The sequence below is a fragment of the Hyperolius riggenbachi genome, chromosome 7 (assembly GCF_040937935.1).
Source record: "Hyperolius riggenbachi isolate aHypRig1 chromosome 7, aHypRig1.pri, whole genome shotgun sequence".
NCBI lineage: Eukaryota > Metazoa > Chordata > Amphibia > Anura > Hyperoliidae > Hyperolius > Hyperolius riggenbachi.
In genome coordinates this window covers 25,439,350-25,465,245 of record NC_090652.1, presented here as the reverse complement: position 1 = coordinate 25,465,245, position 25,896 = coordinate 25,439,350, and the positions used below count along the sequence as shown (strand labels likewise).

The window sequence follows — 25,896 nt, the reverse complement described above, 5'->3', positions numbered from 1 at the left end:
GAAGCAGTGTGTATTCATGTTGGATTATTTTGGCTCTGCAATATTAACAAGCTGACCCATCATTGCATTCCAGCGGTTGTGGAGGTGTGGCTAGCTTTCAAGGACAACAATGGGTAATTTACATATTCAGCAGTGATGGATTGTGGGAGACATATTATGCTTACTCCAACCTGCATAACCGTAATTACCTCCTGTTTTGGATGGGCAAGTGATTTTCTAAAAAGACCACTGTTAAGTGAATGAACCCCCATAAACCCTGTTCCTACACCATTGTTTGCCACCAAAATATTCAGAATAGTTAAAGGAATGATCCGCGGTAAAATAAAAAAAAAAGTTCCACTTACCGGCGAAGAGGACCGGGAGCCATCGGAGCTGCGGCGGGGGCACAGGACGGCTGCCCCGGGTAAGTGAAACTTTTTTTTTATTTTACCGCGGATCATTCCTTTAAGATCTAACATTGCAAATGGTAGATAAACTTGGTTGACAATAGACAAGAGCCTGATTCTGCTACAATTTACTTCATTATACAGGAAATCTGACAGAACTACGGATGGAAGATATATCTGTGCCAGAGCTGGTCACAGGCTGCAATGCCACACTCTCCTGTAGAATCACTAACCATGTGGTTGGTGTACACACTGTGGATTGGTATATAAAACGGAACTCTACAGATCAACCTATTATTGCAACCTATGATCCAAACAAAATCCCAAGTGTTGGAAGTGATGACATATCCAGTAAAAATTACACGGCATTCCTGGCTTTATTGCCTGTACAGGAATCAGACAATGGCACAGAATTCATCTGCAGAGTAACCCTTCCCGGCTTAGCTCAGCCCATAGAGAGAAGCACAGGACCAATAAGTGTGAAAGGTGAGCACAACATTGTATGGGAAACAGCAGCATATTGTGCAGGAAACAGCTGCATATTGTACAGGAAACAGCAGCATATTGTACAGGAAACAGCAGCACATTGTACAGGAAACAGCAGCACATTGTACAGGAAACAGCAGCACATTGTACAGGAAACAGCAGCACATTGTACAGGAAACAGCAGAATATTGTACAAGATGCTGCAGCATATCGTACAGGAAACCGCAGCATATTGTACAGGAAACAGCAGGACATTGCACAATAAACAGCAGCATACTGTACAGGAAACAGCAGCATATTGTACAGGAAACAGCAGGACATTGTATAGGAAACAGCAGCATATTGTACAGGAAACAGAAGCATATGGTACAGGAAACAGCAGCATAATTTTACAGGAAACAGCAGCACATTGTACAGGAAACAGCAGCATAGTGTACAGGAAACAGTAGCATATTGCACAGGAAATAGAGACATATTGTACAGGAAACAATAGCATATTTTACAGGCAATAGAGAGATAGTGTACAGGAAATAGAGGCATATTGTACTGGAAAAAACAGCATATTGTACAGGAAACAGCAGCACATTGTACAGGAAATAGCAGCATATTGTACAGGAAACAGCAGCATATTGTACAGGAAACAGCAGGGCATTGTATAGGAAACAGCAGCATATTGTATGGGAAAAAGCATCAAATTGTACAGGAAACAGCAGCATATTGTACAGGAAACAGCATCATGTAGTACAGGAAACAGCAGCATATTGTACAGGAAACAGCAGCACATTGTACAGTAAACAGCAGCATAATGTACATGATACAGCAGCATAATGTACATGATACAGCAGCATATTGTACAGGAAACAGCAGCACATTGTACAGGAAATAGCAGCATACTGTACAGGAATCAGCAGCATATTGTGCAGGAAACAGCAGCATGTTGTACAGAAAAGAGCAGCATATTGTACAGGAAGCAGCAGCATATTGTACAGGGCATTGCGGCATATTAAACAGGAAACAGCAGCGCACTATACAGGAAACAGCAGCATATTATACAGAAAAACAGTGCATTGTACCAGAAACAGCAGCATATTGTACAGGAAACAATAGCATATTGTAAAGGAAATAGAGACATATTTTACAGGAAACAGTAGCATATTGTACAGGAAATGGAGACATATTGTACAGGAAATAGAGGCATATTGTACTGGAAAAGCAGCATATTGTACAGGAAACAGCAGCATATTGTACAGGAAACAGTAGCACATTGTACAGGAAATAGCAGCATATTGTACAGGAAACAGCAGCATATTGTACAGGAAACAGCAGGGCATTGTATAGGAAACAGCAGCATATTGTATGGGAAAAAGCAGCAAATTGTACAGGAAACAGCAGCATATTGTACAGGAAACAGCATCATGTAGTACAGGAAACAGCAGCATATTGTACAGGAAACAGCAGCACATTGTACAGGAAATAGCATAAAGTGAAAGAAATAGCAGAACACTTTACAGGAAATAGCAGCATATTATACAGTAAATAACTGCATTACTGTATACAACAGCTTTTCTCAACCTTTTTTTACCATGGAGGAACCCTTCAAATACTTTTTTGGATCAAAAGGAACCCCTGCAAGTAATTTTTGGATCTCAAGGAACCACTAAATTTATTTTGCAGGTGGCATGGTTTTTAAAAGCTGGTGTGGCCGTTTAGGTATTATTTACAGTGCCCTTCATTATAATCTCTTTATTCTAGTACCTTTTATTAATGTGCTCATTATTATTCTGACCCCCAATTTAGTGCTTCTTTTTACAATACCCCCTATTGTAGTGTGCACTCTATCCTACTTCCCTCAACACCCACGATGGGGGAAATGCCAAGGAACCCCTGCAGAGTACTCAAGGAACCCTGGTTGAGAAAGTCTGGTATAGGAAGTAGTATTAGCATATTGTATAGGATATATACTGATATACTTTGACCAATTTGCTTGAGTTTTGGTCATGGTCAGATATGTTTTTGTGTTTCCTAGTTTACATCTAATTTAACATGGTATTATTGTTTTGTTTTTTTGTGCTGTATTATTTTTAAAGGGATACTGTAGGGGGGTCGGGGGAAAATGAGTTGAACTTACCCGGGGCTTCTAACGGTCCGCCGCAGACATCCTGTGCCCGCGCAGCCACTCACCGATGCTTCGGCCCCGCCTCCGGTTCGCTTCTGGAATTTCAGACTTTAAAGTCTGAAAACCACTGCGCCTGTGTTGCTGTGTACTCGCTCCTGCTGATGTCACCAGGAGCATACTGCGCAGGCCCAGTATGGTCTGTGCCTGCGCAGTACGCTCCTGGTGACATCAGCGGAATTGAGGACACGGCAACGCAGGCACAGTGGTTTTCAGACTCCAAAGTCTGAAATTCCAGAAGTGAACCGGAGGCGGGGGCCGAAACATTGGGGAGTGGCTGCGCAGGCACAGGATGTCTGCCGGAGACCATTAAAAGCCCCGGGTAAGTTCAACTCATTTTCCCTCGACCCCGCCAGTATTCTTTTAAGTTCTATTGCAGTAAGGACATCTTTGCTGCTGTAAGTTTTTAAAAATGCTTCATTTCCAGTTGGAAGGCTTCAGGTGTGGCAAATATTCAGGCACAGGAGGTGTGGCTTGTTAGTTCAAAAGATCACATTGCCTGGGACATGTATTCAGGCAGAGGAGGTGTGGCTAATTAGTGGGAGAGATTACATTGGCAAGAACGTATATTCAGGCACAGGAGCTGTGGTAGTACCAGGGAAGGGAAAAACCGCCGCCGGGCCATAGCCATTTGTTGGCGGCGCTGATGAGGCATGTCTAGGCATACAGTTTTTGGTTTATAGGCTTGACATCTGCCCACAATAGGCACAGCATGTCATCAGAGTTTTCTTGCCCAGCATGCAGTGTTCTGTCTGAAAAACCCTTCAAAGCTGCTGGGGGAGTGGTCACAGACAACGGATTACGACTATCACATCGTAATATCAATCACCTTACTTTTTAAAAACTGAATGAAAGGTGGGCTACTAGCAAATATAAGCCCCCTCTGTCACAAATGTCACTGACTCATGGAATTTTGAATCAATAAAGATAATTTTTGTATGCACCCAAGAGCCAATCTTTTTCTGTTCTTCTCTGCCTTGGGTTAATGTTTCGGCTACTTATTGTCAGTTTGATGGCTGGCATTGATGATGTCATACATTTCATGCTGCAAGCTAGCAATGTGGTCTTAATTCTTACTCACTCCGTGTATAAAAGCCAGACTGCTGCTACTGAGCTGACACACGCTGACATACATCAGAAAAGGGTGTCTGAAAATGTGGGCGTCCAGAAAAGCCGGTAGGAGAATATTGGTATATTTACCCGTATTCTACTATTAAAATGATTGTAAAGTATGGATGTTAAATACCAATTTCTTTGTGGTGCTAAACTTAAGCCTATCCTCATACTGAACCTTCACACTAGTGATGCCTAACCTTAACCACCCCTCTGGGCGCCTAGCCTTAACCACCCACCCCTAGGACTAACCTTAACCACCCACCGCCAACGCCTAACCTTAACCACCCAACTCAAGCTCAATCTTAACCATCCCCCTACATGCCTAATTTTAACCATCCCCCTACGCCTAACCTTAAAGAGAACCTGTAACAAAAAAAAGCTCCCCTGGAGGGTACTTACCTCGGGAGGGGGAAGCCTCAGGGTCCCAATGAGGCTTCCTTCTCCCCTGCAGCTGCAGGCAGTCCAGCGCTGGCTCCCCCGAAGTGTCCCAGAATCCTTCCTCGACAAGCCTGATAAGCGCTGATTTATTTACCTTTCCTGGCTCCAGCCGGGGCGCTGTTGCGGCTCTCCACACGGAGATAGGCGAAAATAGCTGAACTCTGTCGGGTCCGCTCTACTGTGCAGGCACAGGAGACTTGCACCTGCGCAGTAGAGCGGCCCAACAGCAATCGGCTATTTCTGCCGGTCTCCGAGCGGAGAGCCGATACTGCACCTGCGCTGGAGCCGGTAAGGTAAATATTTACATCCCTGCTGTTCGGGGAGCTTTATCGCCATCGTTGTGGGACCGAGGAGGATGGGGGAAGCCTCAATAGGATCCGGAGGCTTCCCTCACCCGAGGTAATTGCCCCCTGGGGAGGTTTTTTTCATTACAGGTTTTCTTTAACCATCCCCCCACAAGCCTAACCTTAACCTCCCAACCCAAGCTTAACTACTACAGGACTGTGTCATGCCGATGGGCGTGGTCGTGGCGGCAGCCCCAGGACCACCTAATGCCGATCAGTGTAAAGTCCTGGGGCGGGGATTTGCAGGAGATCGTGCTCGCCGATGCGCCTGCATCTCTACTTGGATGACGAAGCGGCATTCGCCACTAGGAGACTGTTAGATGGCGAAACCGCCATCTATTTACACTGTACAATGCTGTGATCCACGGCAGCACTGTACTGGGGACAGGCGTGTGACATGGCTGTCCCCTGGGGAGGCAGAGAAGCGATCCGCTGTCATAGGATAAAAAATAAATAGCAAAATATATTTAACTGCTTTAGTACCGCAGTGATTGAAATCTACGCCCTGTTTTGGTGGGCTCCTGACTGGCAGGACGTAGATTTCAATCACCGCCCGCAGCGCGTATCCGCCATTTCTGTCGCTCCCCGCCGATCTCGCCGCTGAATCCCCGACGTGTCTCATCACAGATCACTGGCTCTGCCTGTCTCTATGACGACAGAGCCATGTGAGCCGATCAGGAACCGATTTCATTGGCTCCTGGCCATATCTATCAATGTTAGCCGCTCCCATTGGCTTACATTGATAGACACAGTCAGAAGCCAATGAAAGCGGCTCCTGACCGGCTTACATGACTCTGCCGTCATAGAGACAGTAGAGTCTATGACCTGAGGATCCCGGCGTGCGGCGATAATGGCGGTTGCGGTGGGTATGCGCGGCAATTTGTCAGGATTCCGTTGTTCTTGTACCAGCGGTCTCTGGTCCTTAAAGGGACTCTGTAACAAAAATGTCATTGTGTTTTCTACCATACTACAAGTTCCTAAACCTATTATAATGTGCTCTGGCTTACTGCAGCACTTTCTACTATCACCATCTCTGTAATAAATCAGCTTATCTTTCCCCTGTCGGACTTGTCATCCTGTGTCTGGAAGGCTGCCAACTCTTCAGTGTGATCTGCTATGCATGCCCCCTCTATGCACACTCCCCTGTGTGTGTGTGTTATTTACATAAGCCAGCTTTTCTCTGCTCTCTTATCTTTTACAAGCTGGATAAATCCTCTGTTCATATACTGATGAATCACATACTGCAGAATTACAGACAACCCGGCAGAGCTGTCTGCAAAAGTAAACAAACAATCAGCTTGTAACTCTTCAGTGAGATGGAGGGGGAAAGAAACAGACAAATGATCTCTTGAGATTCAAAAGGAAGGGTGTATACAGCCTGCTATGTGTGGACATGCTGTACATCAACCTACTTCCTGTTTTAGTGGCCATTTTGTTTGTTTACAAACAAACTTTTTAAAACTGTTTTTGACTACTTTTAATGCGGCGGGGAGCGGCGAAGTTGTGACAGAGGGTAATAGGAGATGTCCCCTAACGCACTGGTATGTTTACTTTTGTGTGATTTTAACAATACAGATTCTCTTTAAGGGTGCAGAGACTGCTGGTACTTAAGTCGTTAAAAAAATAAACAGATACATATTTATACAAAAAGAAATAAACATTCCAGGATTGATCACAGCCCACCAACAGAAAGCTCTGTTGGTGGGAAGAAAAGAGGTGGGGGAATCACTTGTGTGCTGTGTTGTAGGGCCCTGCAGCGAGCCTTAAAGCTGCAGCGGCCTAAATTGTAAAAAAATAGCCTGGTCACTAGGGGGGTTTAAGCCCAGGGTCCTCACGTAGTTAAGCTTAACCATCCCCCACATGCCTAGCCTTAAACATCCCTCCACACGCCTAACTTTAACCACCCACTCCCATCCACCCATGGTTAGCCCTAACCATCCCCTCACCGCCAATCACCAACCCCCCCCCCCCAACAAAAACTTAAATTTTTTGTGCGCCGTCATAGGTGCCCATTGAAATACTGGCATTGAGGGATAATTTGGGCACCAGCAGTGGCTGGATAATATAATGGTGAAGGGCTCTGCCTCTGACACAGGAAACCAGGGTTGGAATCTTGGCTCTTCCTGTTCAGTAAGCTGCACCTATATTCCTTAGGCTAGACTCCTTAGCACTGTAACTGCCTATAGAGCGCGTCCTAGTGGCTGCAGCCCTGGGGCATTGAGTCTGCCAGGAGAAAAGCACAATATAAATGTTATTTGTCTTGTCTTGATATTTATCGGCCGCTGTGGGCACCCACATTTCCCTTCAGTGCCGGTATTTCAATTGGCGCCTATGGCGGCACCCAAACTTCGGGCACAAGAGTTTCCTGTTACCCCATCTCAGGGCTTCCTTTTCCCACTACCTAATTCTTCTGCTACTTACATTAACTTTTGTAAGTGGCATTTCCTGATGTCATCCATGTCATGTTACCAGCTAGCAATGTGGTCTTCATTCTTACAGCGTGTCTGAGGCCAGACTGCTGCTGCACAGCTTATACACACCATCCAGAGGCGTAGCTATGGGTGGGCAAGAGGGGACACATGTCCCCGGGCGCAGCACTGTAAGGGGGCACAGAGCATGGCCATTGCACTCCCAAGTGAGTGAGAGGCAGCTCGCTGGCTGCCCGAAGAGCCCCTGCTTCTCTCCCTCCCTCTGCAGAGGAGTGCAGAAGCATTAACAGCAGCAGAATAAGGCCGGCACATCTGGCTACCTAAACTATGGGAAGGGAGGCACAACTGGCAATCTAAAGGGGGGTCACATTTGGCTATCTAAACGGAGGAAGGGGAGCACATCTGGCTATCCAAACAGCATTTGTACATTTGGCTTCACCCATGACCACACCCACATTCTGATGCGTGGCCATGCCCATTTTGTCCAGAAAGGGTCGCACAAAACTGTCTTTGCCCCCATCTCAGGTCCTCTTGCTGCCTTTGAGTAACAGTTCTGCTACTCACATTTACACTTCTGAGTGGCATCTCCCAGCCAAGAAGTAGAATCACATGAATGGCCTACATCCCCTGGCATGGACAGACAGACAGACAAGATGGAGGCCAACATATAAATGGGGGGGGGGGGGGAGGTAGGGAGCAGTCTACTGTAGGTAAGTAATGCTCTCCGCCACTGCATTTACAAACCTCATTTAGAGGGAGGTTTGTATTATATTTTTGTTCAATTTGCTGCCCAGGTCCCTTTAAATCTTTGATTAGAATTTGCCATGATGCCCTGTGTATTGTGTGTAATATGCATGTCAAATTGTTTCCCTTGGTTAGTGTATGGTGTAGCAATTTTTCTTAAAGCATTTTTTTACATATACTGAATAAATGAAAGGTAGAAATTAAAAATGTTAAGTGGTTTTATAACACTAACAATATGTTATTGGCATTTTAGTGTGTGGTACACCCACCAGGCAACAGAACACTGAAATACGGGAGAGTCGAAGTCCACAGAGTACCATAAGCCAACCTACTGAGCTACAATTTCCAGTAAAACAAGGTGACTCGGAGCCAGATGGAAAGGAAAGTCCACTAATATCAGAAGGACACAATGAGAGTCCACCATTTCCAGGACTCAAGACAAGTCCACCATTATCAGTAGGACTCGAGCAGAGTCCACCATTATTAAAAGAGCACAAGGAGAGCACACCATCACCGGAGGAACACAAGGAGAGTGGTCCATCACCCGAGGAACACAAGGAGAGTGGTCCATCACCAGAGGAACACAAGGAGGGTGCACCATCACCAGAGGAACACAAGGAGGGTGCACCATCACCAGAGGAACACAAGGAGGGTGCACCATCACCAGAAACAAAAGAGATGGACAGTAGCAGCCATGTAACTCCCGAAACCATGCCTGTCTCACAAAGAGTAGATCCAAAGACTCCACAGAATGGTGAGTTCCATCATGGGATCACTGGCTATTACAAAATTATGATTATTGTGATTATTATTAATATGCCCTCACATAGCCCGTTGCATTGAACAATAACTTGAGTACTTGTGTTCTTGGTAGTAAATAAATAATTTTCTTCAGGAAAACTGCGAGAAAACTGAGCTCCAAGTTGTTTGTGTGAATGAGCCCTGAACATTATGTCTGCAGGTGGTTGGGATCTGGTTCCACATGTCTCCTGTTGCCTCTTGCCTCCTGTTTCCACATGCTTCTTGTTTCTCTCTGTCTTCTGTTTCCATATGCCTCCTGGTTCCATAAGCCTCCTGTTTCCATATGCTTCCTGCCTTATGTTTCTATATGCCTCATGTTGCCCCTTGCTTCTATGCTTACTGTTGTCCTGTCTTCAATTTCAATATGCCTCATATTACCCCATGCTTCCTGTTTCCATATTTTCTTGGTTGTCTCCTTCCTCCTGTTTCCATATGTCTCCTGTTGCCCTCTGTCTTCTGTGAAGCCCTCTTCTGTTACCTTCTAGCCAGTTGTTACAGACACAAGACCTCCAACCAACATAGAGTGCAATTAAACGTGTTAGAGTTTTAAAGAGGAGCTGTTAGGTATAAGGTCTCAGAGAAAATAAACACATATATCAGTAGCTAAAGATTGGCTGTACTTACATTACATATGCATTTCACTGTCCACGTTTGGATTTCACAGAATTTGTATATAGTATATGCAGAGAATGATGCTCCTGACAGCTCATGGCAGGCTCCATGTTTTTCTGCCAAATGTGTCGTCATGTCCTGCCTGCTTCCTGATCACAGAAAAGCTCGTACTGAATAACACAGTGTGCAGTGAATATTAATGAGCCATGTGGCTAGGAACAATAGCTGACTCCTGCAGTGTACTCTGCCCGGAGATTTATCAGTGCTACGCTCTGGACTGATTACAAGCTGCTATAACATCTCATTAGCAGCCGAGGGGAGGGCCCCAGAATGCTTTGCAGTTTAGTATGCGGCTTGCATCCTTAGGGTCTATAACAGACTTGCTGATAAGCACACATCAAAGGTAACTGAGATTTTTATCTTCACTAATGGCTTTTGGGCTTCCTTCTAAACTGTTTAACACAGGAGAATAGAGGTTTAAATTAGCTTCTGCAGCCTGACAGTTACTCTTTAAGTTAACTTACCTTTCTTGCTGGTACACTCCTACCTATCCCATCCAGTGCCTGGGTCTCTCTATGACTCATCACTGTGCCATTTCAGTGTTGCAAACCCAGATCACATGATTAGGACCAGTCTTAGGCACTGAATTGTCATGCTTGGAAGCATGCCAGTAGGACAGATGAGCTACCTTAGCACAAATGCCCTGCAACACTCTACGTCGACAACTGGCTTGACAGTAGATAGTGGTGATGACAACAGTTACTATGCCATGGTTTGCGGGCACAATATTCCTAAAGAAAAAAAAATATTGCAAATGATAGATGGGCAGAAGCTTGGTTGGTACTAGACAAGAGGCTAACCATGCTATAACTTTGCTTCATTATACAGGAAATCTGCCAGAACCAGAAATGGAAAATATATCTGTACCAGAGCTGACCACAGGCTGCAAAGTCACACTCTCCTGCAGAATCACTAATTATCTGGTTGGTAGAGACTATATTCAATGGTTTGTAAAACAGAAATCTACAGATGAACTTTTTAATGCAGCCAATGATCCAAAGAAAATCCCAAGTGTTGGAAAAGATGAGACGTCTATTAACACTTATATCGCATTTCTGGCTTTAATGCCTGTACAGGCATCAGACAATGGCACAGAATTCATCTGCAGAGTAACCCTTCCTGGTACAGATAAGACCAAAGAGAGAAACACAGGACCATTACGTGTGAAAGGTGAGCATTGCATTGTATATAAAATTGCTGCATATTTTACAGGAAACAGTAGCATATAGTATAGGAAATAGCAGCACATTGTACAGGAAACAGCAGCATATAGAACAGAAAACAGCAGCACATTGTACAGGAAACAGCAGCATATCATACAGGAAACAGGCAGGGCTGGATTTCCCATAAGGCACAGTAGGCACGAGCCTACAGGCGCCTTACATACTAGAGGCTGCCACCCCCTCTACAGATGTCCCCCTGGTGACGGATTACAGCTGCTGCCAGTGGGAGCATGACTCCTTCCATCGCTGTTGTTCCTGTGCAGGGGCGCTCTGCTCCACACCTCTCCCTCCCTCAGATGTAGTATGCAAGCAGCAGCACTTACCTCTTCCGAGTCCCGCTGGCGGTGGCTGTGGTCCCTCAGCACTTTACCGGCAGTGTCCTTCTGTGCAGTGTCTTTAAGGGTCCTCGCTTGATGAGGTCATCAGCGAGAACCCTTACAATGCAAAAGGATGCCGCCGGTAAAGTGCAGATCACAGCTGCCGCCAGCGGGACAGGGAGGAAGTGAGTGCTGCTACACCTGCTGCATACTATCTAAGGGAGCCAGCCAGCCTGGGAGGGAGAGGAGTGGACAAGAGCACTCCTGCACAGAATGGGAGACCTGCAACGGTAGGAGTTACATTACAACAGTAGTTGCCAGGGGAACATGGAACGCGTAAGCAAAATTTCTGCCATGTAATTTCGCATTTCGGCGCAAATTCGTGTTTAATGCGCAATTTCGTAATTTTGGGTTTTCTATATAAACAGTTATTTTAATTAAGAAAATGGACGTAATTTAGTTTTTAACCACTTGAGCCTATCTGGACGAATATGTTCGTCCAGATAGGCTGTGCTGCTGCGGCTGCTTTAGCCGTGCGCTCCCGCCGCCTGCCGTTAGCCCTTTCATCGATCTAAGTTTCCTGCAGAAAAAACGACGGCCTCTTATCAGAGGCCGTGGTCTTTCTGCATAAAAAAAAGTTTCCCTTCTTCTTTCTAGCTCCTGGAAGCGAGATTGATCACTTCCAGGACTTTTTGACTGTGGCCATCTTGTGGCCAAATAGTAAAACTACACCCTCATCCATTTTTTATTAAATAAATACATTATTTTACATTTAAAATTAGCTGTTTACCAAAAATGACACAAAGACATTTTTTTATAAAAAAAATTACAATTTAAAAAAAAAAAAAAACATAAAACCTAAGGGTCTGAACTTTTTAAATATGCATGTCAATGGAGTATATTAATATAATTTTTTAAATTATAAGCTTGTAAATAGTGATGGATGCAAATTGAAAAAATGCACCTTATATCCAAATAAAATAACGGCACCATAAATTGTGATATGGACATAATTTAACCTCCCTGGTGGTAAGCCCGACCTACGCTCGGGCTAGCCGCCGCAGAGGATCGCATGGCCCCGGGAGGATTTTTTAAAAATAAAATCTGCTGTATATGCTTAAGCTAGCACTTGGCTAGCTAACTATGTCCCCCAAGTTTTGCTGCTCTCCCCCGATCACCCCCGATCGCCACCGTTATACATACCCCCCAGGGATCCCGTGATAGCGCAGCCTCCCAATCAGCTCCAGGCTTCGCTATGGGGAGGATCGGGATTGCGCATGATGTCATGACGTCGAGGATGTCAGACGTTATGTCCGATCGTCGCCATAGTGATGAGTGAAGCTGAATGGTGAAGCTGCGGCTCTCGCGGGATAGCGGAGGGGTAAATATTGCTGGTGGCGATCGGGGGGTTTAGTTAGGTGCGGCGGGGCGAAGTGCTACACATTTTATTAACAAAAATCCTCGCGCGAACGCAACCTCTGAAACTGCGTACCGCCAGGGAGGTTAAATGGTGTAATAAGCGGGACAAATGGGCAAATAAAATACATGGGTTTTAATTACGGTAGAATGTATTAATTTCAAACTATAATGGCCAAAAACTGAGAAATAATGATTTTTTTCCATTTCTTTTTTAATCTTCATTAGCAGCACATTGTACAGGAAATAGCAGCACATTGTACAGGAAATAGCAGCACATTGTACAGGAAATAGCAGCATATTGTACAGGAAATAGCAGCATATTATGCAGCAAATGGCAAAATATTGTACAGGAAAAAGCAGCATATTGTACAGGAAAAAGCAGCATATCATTCCTCCCAACTTTTTGAGATGAGTGGGAAGAGGGACACTTAAGCCACGCCCCTGCCACACTCCTGCTCATACCCCCATTACATCCTTAGTCATGCACACCATAAAGATTTCATAAGAAAAATATGTTGTTTTATAATTCAAACCACACTGGTCCTTTCTATCCTGGTTCATTTTCCTTCATATTAACATTTTAAAATTAGTAATATATCAATTTAAAGGATAGGAATAAAGTTTAGAGTCAAACGCATTTTTTAGTAGAGAAATGTATATATTTACATAGAAAGAGGGACAAAGTCCTGAAAGAGGGACAAATGAGGAGGAAAGAGGGACAGAGGGACAGGGCTCCCAAAGAGGGACTGTCCCTCCAAAAGAGGGACAGTTAAGAGCTATGGCATATTGTACAGGACATAAGTGTCCTGTACAGGAAACATCGGTGTAATGTGCAGTAAATGACAGCATATTCTGTAGAACACAACAGCATATTGCACAGGAATTAGTAGCATATTGTTCAGAAAACAAAATTGTGCAGGAAATGGCAACATATTGTACAGGAAATAGCAGCATATTGTATAGAAAACAGCAGCATATCGTACAAGAAATAGAAGCATTTTGTACAGGGAATCACTACATATTGTACAGAAAAAAAGCAGCAGATTGTATTGGAAATCACTGAATATTGTACAGGAAACCACAGCATATTGTACAGGAAACAGCAGCATATGGTACATAAAATAAAAGAAGGGTATACAGGAAACAGCAGCAGGTTGAAATAGGAAATCACTACAAATTGTACAGGAAATAGCAGCATAGTGTACAGGAAATAGCAGCATAGTGTACAGGAAATAGAGCATAGTGTAGAGGAAATAGCAGCTTACTGTACAGGAAACAGGGCCGGTTCAAGTAACAATTGGACCCTAGGGCAAAATTAGCCTGGGGGCCCCCCAACAGACACCCCCGACCAAAAAGCGTCATCAGAGGCCCTTTGTTGCAGCCAAATTTTCCTCCTGGGCCCCTGAGCTGGCTGCTGACCCTCCAACAGAATCTTGTGGAAGGCGAGTGCTGTTTTCTGAAGTAAAGAATCAGATTTTCCCCTGATCCTGGTAAACCAGGCCCTGTGTATTGCCTGTAATATGCACATGTCTAATTTTATTCCTTGGTTAGGGCTGGTTGGTTCACACCGGGGGCAATTGTGTTGCTCTTACCAATCGCCAGTGATCGGCAAAGCGCTAGTACAATGTCACCCTATGAGGGTTCTCCCAAAGCAGTTTCTAGACTTGTAGAAAATCAAAATCTCACTTCACGAAGCAGTTTTTGGTGCAATTATGCTTAAAGGAATGTATAAAAGCACACATTCCTTGAAAAATAATCTGAAAATCCCATTGCACAAATCGCAAGCGCTATGCACTAGCGATTGCAGTGTTTTTGTGAACTAAGCCTTAGTGTGTGGCTAGCAGGGCCGGGCTGAGGCAGAGGCGAGAGAGGCTCCAGCCTTGGGGCGCAGTGTAGGAGGGGGCGCACAAATCACTCATCATTCCCCTATTGTGTTTAAAGTGACACTGAAGCAAAAAAAAACTCATAATAACTAATTGTGTAATATGGGATAATTTTTTTTTATATAACATTGCATCATTCTCTAATAATTGCAGTTTCTACAATACACTCAGCATTTTAAATGATTTTGCAGCGCAGGCAATGACCCTTTGAACTTTTCTCTGCATAAAAAAACATAAACAAAGAAGAAACAATGAGAGGCAGTTGAGATAAGAGCTTTAAAAGGCAGTGCTGTCCACGACTTTACAAAGTCGCAGAGCTCACAGACGCTCCTTTGCATAGATAACAACTGAAGTTTCTTAACTCTGAGTCTTCCTGGACTGGAAACAATAAAATGAGACTCATATTTGTGCTAATAATAGTTTATTGCTTAGCTGTATTACACATACAAATCGTTATATCATACGTTTATTTTAACTTCAGATTCCCTTTAAAGCAGAGAGAAATAAGAAGATAGGATACATGGCAGTGACTACAAGCCAGATAACTAAAGATTAAGGTGTTTTGGATGGCCTAGGGCACCTCTTACACTAATAGCAATCAGTGTGTGACGGCTGGGGTGGGAGGGATGGAGGGGCATTCTTTGGTGTCTCAGCCTTGGGTGCTGGAGGACCTTGTCCTGGCTCTGGCGGCAAGTGACCTGGGGTGCTAATTTTTCTTCAAGCATTTAAAAAAACACAGTATATTAAATTTTAAAAAAGTGATGATTAAAAGTCATAACTTTGATAACACTGACAACATTCAACTGGTTTTATAGTGTCTGCTACACTAAACAAGCAACGGAATTCTGCATTCCAGCAGACCTGCAATGTGCAGAGTTCTGTAAGCCAACCTACTGAGCTACAGTCCCCAGCAAAGCAAGGTGACTACTTGGGGACAACTGGAATGGAGACCACACCATTATCAGAAGCACAAGAGAAGAGTGTACAATTACCAAACGGGCAAGAAGACAAGAGTGAAACTTCAAAGACCATGTTTGACTCTGAAACAGAAATCTCAAAGACTCAGAATGGTGAGTTTCTTCACAGAATCACTGGATTATACTGAATTTATTGAATTGGAAAATATAAATATTAAAGAGGCCCTGTAGTGACATATTGTAGAATGTAGTAAATTATTCAGGATACCGCCATAGGTTTTATACCAATACAAGGATATGTATAAAAGATATTAAAGAAACTCAAAAAAGTTTATATGCAATACAAAACGTCTTTATTGAAGACAAAAGTCGTGCAAAATATTCATAAAAGGTATCCTTCAAGGAGCATATTCCATAGCCAGGAATGGCAGACATACAGCAGTGATTAACAGTGGTGCTCAAATACCCCTTTTTAAAATTCGAGTTTGGTCGAATTCGAATAGTAAATTATTCGAGGTCAGTCGAATATTCGAGTCGAATAAATTTTACTATTCGATTCGACCTCGGACTTCGAGCTCACTATTCGAGTCGGTATTCGAGCTCATTATTCGAGCTGACTATTCGAATTGGCCTTAAATAGCTTCCCAACACTTGTTTTGAGGGTGAATGATGCAAGAAACATATTTTTTTCCAAGTAACAACAGCAAGTGATTATGTGGGGATGTTCCTTTAAAAAAAAAAAGGTGAAAAGAGAAGTTGTGTCCAGAATTTTGTTCAGTACTGTATATACTTCTTCTTCTTCTTCTTCTTTATCTTCTATATCTTCTTCTTCTTCTTCTATATCTTCTTCTTCTTCTTCTATATTGTCTTCTTCTTCTTCTTCTTCTTCTTCTTCTTCTTCTTCTTCTTCATCTTCTTCTTCTTCATCTTCTTCATCTTCATCTTCTTCATCTTCTTCTTCATCTTCTTCATCTTCTTCATCTTCATCTTCTTCATCTTCTTCTTCATCTTCTTCATCTTCTTCATCTTCATCTTCTTCATCTTCTTCTTCTTCATCTTCTTCATCTTCTTCATCTTCTTCTTCATCTTCTTCATCTTCATCTTCTTCATCTTCTTCATCTTCTTCATCTTCATCTTCTTCATCTTCTTCTTCATCTTCTTCATCTTCTTCATCTTCATCTTCTTCATCTTCTTCTTCTTCATCTTCTTCATCTTCTTCATCTTCTTCTTCATCTTCTTCATCTTCATCTTCTTCATCTTCTTCTTGCAGCCCACATTGTGTCCAATACACAACTGGGACAACACAGTTTTCAACCCGGGCACCTCAGAAAAATTAAACCTTTTTTTGTAATGGTTTTGTAGTTTTGGTTTTACAACCAATTACACAGATATATAGCTATTTTTTGACGTAATAGCTGGTGGCAGAGTGGCAGCAGAAGGTAAATCTGTGTACCCTGGCGGTGGGAAACACAGACAGACAGCAGCAGCAGCAGGAGGAGGAATGGAGGAGTAATTATGTGAGCAGCTATTGTTTGACGTAATAGCTGGTGGCAGTGTGGCAGCAGAAGGTAATTCTGTGTACCCTAGCAGTGGGAAACACAGACAGACAGCAGCAGCAGGAGGAATGGAGGAGTAGTGTGAGTGTGGCAGCAGGTAGGCAGCGTGACATAATAGCCCTGGTACCTAGCGGTGATACCAGGCCGTAAATAAACACAACAGGAGGTCCCAGACAGCGGTCGTGCAGCCCACATTGTGTCCAATACACAACTGGGACAACACAGTTTTCAACCCGGGCACCTCAGAAAAATTAAACCTTTTTTTGTAATGGTTTTGTAGTTTTGGTTTTACAACCAATTACACAGATATATAGCTATTTTTTGACGTAATAGCTGGTGGCAGAGTGGCAGCAGAAGGTAAATCTGTGTACCCTGGCGGTGGGAAACACAGACAGACAGCAGCAGCAGCAGGAGGAGGAATGGAGGAGTAATTATGTGAGCAGCTATTGTTTGACGTAATAGCTGGTGGCAGTGTGGCAGCAGAAGGTAATTCTGTGTACCCTAGCAGTGGGAAACACAGACAGACAGCAGCAGCAGGAGGAATGGAGGAGTAGTGTGAGTGTGGCAGCAGGTAGGCAGCGTGACATAATAGCCATGGTACCTAGCGGTGATACCAGGCCGTAAATAAACACAACAGGAGGTCCCAGACAGCGGTCGTGCAGCCCACATTGTGTCCAATACACAACTGGGACAACACAGTTTTCAACCCGGGCACCTCAGAAAAATTAAACCTTTTTTTTTTTAATGGTTTTTTGGTTTTGTTTGTAAAAGAAATTACACAGATATATAGCTATTGTTTGACGTAATAGCTGGTGGCAGAGTGGCAGCAGAAGGTAAATCTGTGTACCCTGGCAGTGGGAAACACAGACAGCAGCAGCAGCAGCAGGAGGAGGAATGGAGGAGTAATTATGTGAGCAGCTATTGTTTGACGTAATAGCTGGTGGCAGTGTGGCAGCAGAAGGTAATTCTGTGTACCCTGGCAGTGGGAAACACAGACAGACAGCAGCAGCAGGAGGAATGGAGGAGTAGTGTGAGTGTGGCAGCAGGTAGGCAGCGTGACATAATAGCCCTGGTACCTAGCGGTGATACCAGGCCGTAAATAAACACAACAGGAGGTCCCAGACAGCGGTCGTGCAGCCCACATTGTGTCCAATACACAACTGGGACAACACAGTTTTCAACCCGGGCACCTCAGAAAAATTAAACCTTTTTTTTTTTAATGGTTTTTTGGTTTTGTTTGTAAAAGAAATTACACAGATATATAGCTATTGTTTGACGTAATAGCTGGTGGCAGAGTGGCAGCAGAAGGTAAATCTGTGTACCCTGGCAGTGGGAAACACAGACAGACAGCAGCAGCAGCAGCAGCAGGAGGAGGAATGGAGGAGTAATTATGAGCAGCTATTGTTTGACGTAATAGCTGGTGGCAGTGTGGCAGCAGAAGGTAATTCTGTGTACCCTAGCAGTGGGAAACACAGACAGACAGCAGCAGCAGGAGGAATGGAGGAGTAGTGTGAGTGTGGCAGCAGGTAGGCAGCGTGACATAATAGCCCTGGTACCTAGCGGTGATACCAGGCCGTAAATAAACACAACAGGAGGTCCCAGACAGCGGTCGTGCAGCCCACATTGTGTCCAATACACAACTGGGACAACACAGTTTTCAACCCGGGCACCTCAGAAAAATTAAACCTTTTTTTTTTTAATGGTTTTTTGGTTTTGTTTGTAAAAGAAATTACACAGATATATAGCTATTGTTTGACGTAATAGCTGGTGGCAGAGTGGCAGCAGAAGGTAAATCTGTGTACCCTGGCAGTGGGAAACACAGACAGACAGCAGCAGCAGCACACAGCAGCCCACTGTAGGTGTAAAATGTGTGGCTGCAGGCGACGTAATAGTCAAAGTGAACCAGGCTGGCTTAGTGAGCAGGAGCCAGGAGGTGGTAAAGGGTGGTAAGGCACATTAACGATGGTTCTAAGTTCCGGCAGCCAGTTCATGTCCCCCTCTCGCCGACAACAGGGGCCAGGAACTCGCCTTCCACCCACGCCTGGTTCATCTTGAGAAACGTCAGTCTGTCCACAGACTTGTGAGACAGATGTGAGCGTTTCTCGGTGACCACGCCACCAGCTGCACTGAAGCAGCGCTCGGACAGCACGCTGGAAGGGGGGAAGGACAGCACTTCCAGGGCGTACTGCGCCAGCTCGCTCCAGATCTCCAGGCGCTTGACCCAATACTCCATGGGATCAACAGGGGCATCGCTGTCAAGCCCGCTGTAGGACCCCATGTAGTCAGCCACCATGCGGGTCAGGCGCTGGCTGTGACCGGAGGAGGATGCTGCTGCATGCACCTCCTCTCTAGTCACTGCTGCCGGAGCCTCTACAGTCCTGTAGAGCTCGTGGCTGAGAGACAGCAGGTCTGTGGGGCGCTTGCTGCTGCTGGATGCAGGCACCTGCTGCTGCCTCTGTGCTGGCTGCTGGACAGTGGGGGTGGAAGGCTGGGGGAAGGCTTCCTCCAAGCGCTCAACAAGGGCCTGCTGCAAGCTCCTTATTTGTTGCGCTGGGTCTCCTCCTGCAGGCGGCAGGAACTGGCTCAACTTCCCCTTGAGGCGTGGGTCCAACATCATGCTGATCCAGATGTCCTCCCTCTGCTTCATCTGGATCACCCTGGGGTCCCTGCGCAGGCACGTCAGCATGTGCGCTGCCATTGGGAAGAGGCGGGCCACGTCTGCTGGCACATCGACGGCAGTGCTGCTGTCCTCATCCTCCTCCTCTGCCTCGTCAGCCTCATCCTCTCTCCACCCCCGCACCAACTCAGCTGCACTGTGCTGCTCCCCCTCATCAGCAGCAAGGTCAGGGACCTCCACCAAGTCCTCCTCCTCCTCCCCCTCAGAGGTGGACTGTGCAGCTGCTTGCCGCTCCTGCTGGTCCAAGGCTGCTGCTCCCTGTTCCAGCAAAGCATCGAGGGCCCTGTTCAGCAGACAAACCAGGGGCACCCACTCGCAGACCATAGCATGGTCCCTGCTCACCATGTTAGTGGCCTGCAGAAAGGGAGCCAGCACTAAGCACACCTGCTGCATGTGCCTCCAGTCATCATCGGGGACGATGAACGGGATGTTGCTGGTCTTGTCCCTTCTCTGAGCGGCGGAAACAGTGGCCAGGGCAAGGTACTGGTTGACAGCGTGCTTCTGTTCAACCAGACGCTCCAACATCGCCAGGGTGGAGTTCCAGCGAGTCGGAACGTCAATGATCAGCCGATGGCGTGGCAGATCCAGCTCCTTTTGCACGTCTTCCAGGCTCGCACAGGCTGCAGCCGAGCGCCGGAAGTGACGCACAACGTTCCTTGCCGTTTCCAGCAGTTCGCCCATCCCCTGGTAGGTGCGCAGGAACTTCTGCACCACCAGGTTCAGCACGTGGGCAAGACAGGGGATGTGGGTCAGGTTTCCCCTGTCTATTGCGGCAACCAGATTGGCCCCATTGTCGGCCACCACCTCTCCGACTCTGAGGCCTCTGGGGGTCAGCCAAATCCTCTCCTGCTCCTGGAGTTTGGCCAACACATGGGTTGCCGTCAGCTTGGTCTTCCCAAGGCTGACCAAGTGCAGCAGCGCTTGGCAGTGGCGGGCCTTCACGCTGCTGCTGAGGCGGGGGGTTTGGCCAGGTGTGCCGGAGGATGGCAGAGGATCGGAGGAACCTGCTGCAGTTCCCCTGACCCTGCGGGGTGGCACCACCCACTGTGTTGCTGCTGCTGCTGTGCCCGCTGCTGCTCTCCCATCCTCACCCCCTTCCACCAAGCTGACCCAGTGGACAGTGAAGGACAGGTAGCGGCCTGTCCCGAAGCGGCTGCTCCAGGAGTCCATGGTGACGTGGACCCTTTCACCAACCGCGTGCTCCAGCCCTCGCTCCACATTGGCCATCACAAAGCGGTGCAGTGCAGGAATGGCCTTGCGGGCAAAGAAGTGTCTGCTGGGGAGCTGCCAGTCTGGGGCTGCGCAAGCAAGCAGCGCACGAATGTCGCTCCCCTCCTGCACGAGCGTGTACGGCAGGAGTTGGGAGCACATGGCCCGTGCCAGCAAGCCGTTCAGCTGCCGCACGCGACGGCTGCTGGGAGGCAGAGCCCTAACCACCCCCTGGAAGGACTCGCTCAAAAGGCTCTGGCGTGGCCTTTTGCTGGCACGGGAATCAGCAGACACAGCGGAGGAGGCCACTGAGGACTGGCTGCCAGAACAGGCCTCAGTGTCGGCGGCAGGAGTTGCAGAGGGGGGAGGAGCAGTGCGTTTCCGCACTCCTGCTGGTGCTGCTGGAGGAGCAGGAGGGCGGGTGGCTGCTGTTGCTGCTGCTGCTGCTGCTGAAGGCTGTGCAGTGATGGGTGTGGTGCCACTGCCAGCACCAGATGCCTTCAGCCTCTGGAACTCCTCATGCTGGTGGAAATGTTTCGCAGCAAGGTGGTTTATGAGCGAGCTGGTGCTGAACTTTAAGGGGTCTGCACCTCTGCTCAACTTCCGCTGACAGTGGTTGCAAGTGGCGTACTTGCTGTACACAGTGGGCATCGTGAAAAATCGCCAGATTGGTGACAAAAACATCCCCCTACGGCATGGAAGCGCTGCTGCCTGTCTCCCTGTGGTGGTTGGGGGGGGGGCTTGGGTGCGGCTGGTGGTGGTACTGGCAGATGCTGCTGCTGCTGCTGCTGAGCCTGAGACACCAGCAGGCTGTGGGACCTGCCTACTGCTGCCAATGCTTGCAATGATGCGCCTCCTTGCAAGGCCCACAAGCGCATCCTCCTCCTCCTCCGAGCTGCTGAGGACAACATCCCCTGGAGGTGGTGGCACCCAGTCTCTGTCTGTCACCGGGTCATCACCATCATCCTCCCCCTCCTGAAACATGTCCTGCTGGGATGATGACCCCCCAAACTCCTCTCCTGATGCATGGATGGGCTGCTTGACTGTCGCCACAGTCTTGCTGTCCAATCCCTCATCCCCCAAAGTGCCCATCAGCATCTCCTCCTCAAAATCGCCAACAACAGCAGACAATACCCTGATGGTGCCTGGGGTAAAAATACTGCTGAGTGACAAGTCGCCAACTTGTGACGGTGAACTGGCCTCCTCCTCCCCCCCAGGCCCTGCTGGGCGGCTGCTGCGAACAGGGGTGGTGGTGGTGGTGGTGGTGGTGAGGGTGGAGGCCTTGGATGCAGAGCTGATGGCGGGCTGCTCATCCTCCGTCATGAGTTGCACCACAGTGTCTGCATCCTTTTCCTCAATGGGACGTTTCCGACCCGGCTGGAGGAAAATCGGAGCAGGTGCTACACGCTGCTGCTGCTGTGTCTCTGCAGCGTGAGTTGCAGATGCTCCTGCTGGGCGGCGCCCAAGGCGTCCACGGCCAGTGGCTATGGGAGGAATGTTAGCCACTGACGCTGCTGCTGCTGCTGCGGAACTGTGCATGGTGGCGCGGCCGCGGCCTGCCACAATGCTGCTCCCTCTCCTCCTGATTCCCTTGCTGCCCTTCCCCTTGCCCAAACCGCGCTGGCTGCCACTTCCAGACATCTTCGATGTTTTGGGCGTATAGACAAAAGTTTTTTAAAAGGGCGGGTGAAAAGTGGGGTACTTTAATGGAGTGGGTTGGTGGGTGAGGTGACTGAGTGAGTGTCCCTAGTACAGTAAGTAAGTAGTAACAGTCAGGAAGTACAACTAGCAGTTACAATAATCAATCAGTAATCAGAAGGAAATAGAGTGTGTGTTGTGTCTACACAGACAGTGAGTGCACACACGCAGGAGCTAGTAGCCTATGAACAGTGACTGAGTGTCCTAGACTCCTAGTACAGTAAGAGTAACAAGTAGTAACAGTAAGTACAACTAACTAATTACAATAATCAATCAGTAATCAGAAGGAAATAGAGTGTGTGTAGTGTGTACTCAGACAGTGAGTGCACACACGCAGGAGCTAGTAGCCTATGAACAGTGACTGAGTGTCCTAGACTCCTAGTACAGTAAGAGTAACAAGTAGTAACAGTAAGTACAACTAACTAATTACAATAATCAATCAGTAATCAGAAGGAAATAGAGTGTGTGTAGTGTGTACTCTGACAGTGAGTGCACACACGCAGGAGCTAGTAGCCTATGAACAGTGACTGAGTGTCCTAGACTCCTAGTACAGTAAGAGTAACAAGTAGTAACAGTAAGTAACTAACTAATTACAATAATCAATCAGTAATCAGAAGGAAATAGAGTGTGTGTAGTGTGTACTCAGACAGTGAGTGCACACACGCAGGAGCTAGTAGCCTATGAACAGTGACTGAGTGTCCTAGACTCCTAGTACAGTAAGAGTAACAAGTAGTAACAGTAAGTACAACTAACTAATTACAATAATCAATCAGTAATCAGAAGGAAATAGAGTGTGTGTAGTGTGTACACAGACAGTGAGTGCACACACGCAGGAGCTAGTAGCCTATGAACAGTGACTGAGTGTCCTAGACTCCTAGTACAGTAAGAGTAACAAGTAGTAACAGTAAGTAACTAACTAATTACAATAATCAATCAGTAATCAGAAGGAAATAGAGTGTGTGTAGTGTGTACACAGACAGTGAGTGCACACACGCAGGAGCTAGTAGCCTATGAACAGTGACTGAGTGTCCTAGACTCCTAGTACAGTAAGAGTAACAAGTAGTAACAGTAAGTAACTAACTAATTACAATAATCAATCACTAATCAGAAGGAAATAGAGTGTGTGTAGTGTGTACACAGACAGTGAGTGCACACACGCAGGAGCTAGTAGCCTATGAACAGTGACTGAGTGTCCTAGACTCCTAGTACAGTAAGAGTAACAAGTAGTAACAGTAAGTAACTAACTAATTACAATAATCAATCACTAATCAGAAGGAAATAGAGTGTGTGTGTACAAGACTGTGAGTGCACACACGCAGGAGCTAGTAGCCTTAGCCTTAGCCTATGAACAGTGACAGTGACAGTGAGTGTCCTAGCCTAACTACAATACTAAATACAGAATCAATCAGTAGTAAAGGACAGCAGCAGAAATACTGGTATAGATGAGAGAAATATACTAACAGAGGACAGGAGAGAACAGCTGCCCACACAGGCAGGCCCTGAGGCCTAAAGCTGTGTAAGCCTGCAGCAGCTGTGTCTCTGTCTATGTAACACAAAAGCTACTAACTAAAATACAATGTCTATCTAACTAACAACAATATAGGTGTATATAGGAGGTGTATGTGAGCAAAAACGCTAGGTAAATGACCACAATAGAGCTCTTGCTAAGCCAAAGCACAAAGGAGCAACTCTCTCTCTGTACAAGTCTCAGGCAAGCACGGAGAAACCTAACATGGCGGCCACTATTTATAGGGTAGGGGCTGGCCAGGGTCCCCCTCTGTGATTGGCTGCCGTCAGAGGGCCTGGGAGCCCTCTGATTGGCTTTAAGGACATCAATCTGGGCTATGACGCTATTCGAGCTCGGTACCGAGCTCGAATAGCGCCGGTTTGCTCGAATAGCTCGAATAGTGAATGGGCTATTCGAGTGTACTCGAATACCCCATTCGAATAGCTCTAGCTATTCGGAGCTCGAATACCGAGCTCGAATAGCTGAGAAAGAGCTCGAATATTCGAGCTACTCGAATATTCGAGCTCTGCTGAGCACCACTGATGATTAACATCAAGATTAGTGCAATTGTAAGTATTGAGGCAACAACACTGACTTGTTTCTGGATAGACCCTTCATCAGGCCTCCACATATAAATTCAAATAATTACTGGTAGAAAAAAACAATGTTTTGTAAAATATAATACCTTTTAATGGCTAACTAATAGAGTTAAATGATGCAAGCTTTCTGGGATCTAGTCCCCTTCTTCAGGCATATTTCCAGATGTAAGCTGAAGTAAAACACTGATGCAGATAAATGGTAAACACGAAGATGACAGTTGTGCTGGTTACTGTTTATCCGTTAGGTGTCAGGTGATCAGCAGGCTGGAGCCAGTGAGTTAGTGCAACCATACATGAAATCCAGCAGGTTTCTGAAGATCATGAAGCCAAATCAATCATGTTACATAAGGTGTCATAAATCCTGTTCCACAATTTAAACCTTCTGTTAATGTCTTGAACATTTTCATAAATTTGTACTCAGAAATTTTTCTTGATTGATCATTTTTGAAGTTACCCTTAAGAACAAGTACTTTTAGATCTTGCATGCTGTGTCCTGGTTCACAGAAGTGTTGGCCCACTGGTGTGTCCATTTTACCTTCATTGATTTTAAAGCGGTGATGGTTCATTCTTGTGTGCAGTTTTTGTCCTGTTTCTCCTATATAGATTCCTCTTGAGGGGCATTTCATGCAGCGTATCATGTATACAACATTGGATGACTCACAGGAAAATTGGTCTGATATTTGATGATATTTCTGTGAGTTTGGTATTTGTATTTGGCTTGTGCACAAGATATAAGGGCAGGTCTCACACCTTGCGTTATTGCAGGGTAATGTGCCTGGAGTTTCTGGTGTAGATAATGCACTTCTGATAATCATTTGTCTCAAATTGGGAGGTTGTCTGAAAGCAAGCAGTGGTAAATCAGGAAAAACATCCTTCAGGCGTTTGTCTTTATGGAGTATCGGTTGTAGGGCTTTCGATATCTTCCTCAGTGTCTTTGGGTTGTAGGTTACCACAATTGGGATTCTGTTGTTTTCAGTCTTTGGGGTGTACTTCAACAGTTCCTCTCTTGATTTTAAAGTTGCTCTGTGTATTTGATCATCAACGATTTGTGGATGATATCCCTGATCTATGAATATATTACGTAGTGACATAAGTTGTCTGTCTCTGTCCTCTGAATTAGAACATATTCGGTTATACCTCAGAGCCTGGCTGTAAACAATAGATTTTTTGGTGTGTTTAAATAATTACTGGATAATTACTGCATGATCTTAAGTAACATCTGGGCAACATGAAGCCAGGTAAGACCACTAGTCCTATTTTCACACAAAGAGACCGCACTCCAGCCCTTGCTACGTGCGGTCT

At 46.0% G+C, this 25,896-nt stretch overlaps 1 protein-coding gene across 2 annotated transcripts in view; it reads left to right on the top strand.

The window, feature by feature from the left end:
* LOC137524176 (uncharacterized) overlaps positions 1 to 25,896 on the top strand; it is a 128,050-nt gene that overhangs the window by 47,962 nt on the left and 54,192 nt on the right. The window contains exons 7-10 of one of the 2 annotated variants that reach the window (XM_068243754.1): positions 531 to 872; positions 8,370 to 8,870; positions 10,418 to 10,759; positions 15,247 to 15,501. In XM_068243754.1, coding sequence (XP_068099855.1) covers positions 531 to 872; positions 8,370 to 8,870; positions 10,418 to 10,759; positions 15,247 to 15,501 — 1,440 coding nt within the window. The remainder of the gene's footprint in view (positions 1 to 530; positions 873 to 8,369; positions 8,871 to 10,417; positions 10,760 to 15,246; positions 15,502 to 25,896) is intronic. The other variant, XM_068243756.1, reaches the window with a different exon arrangement.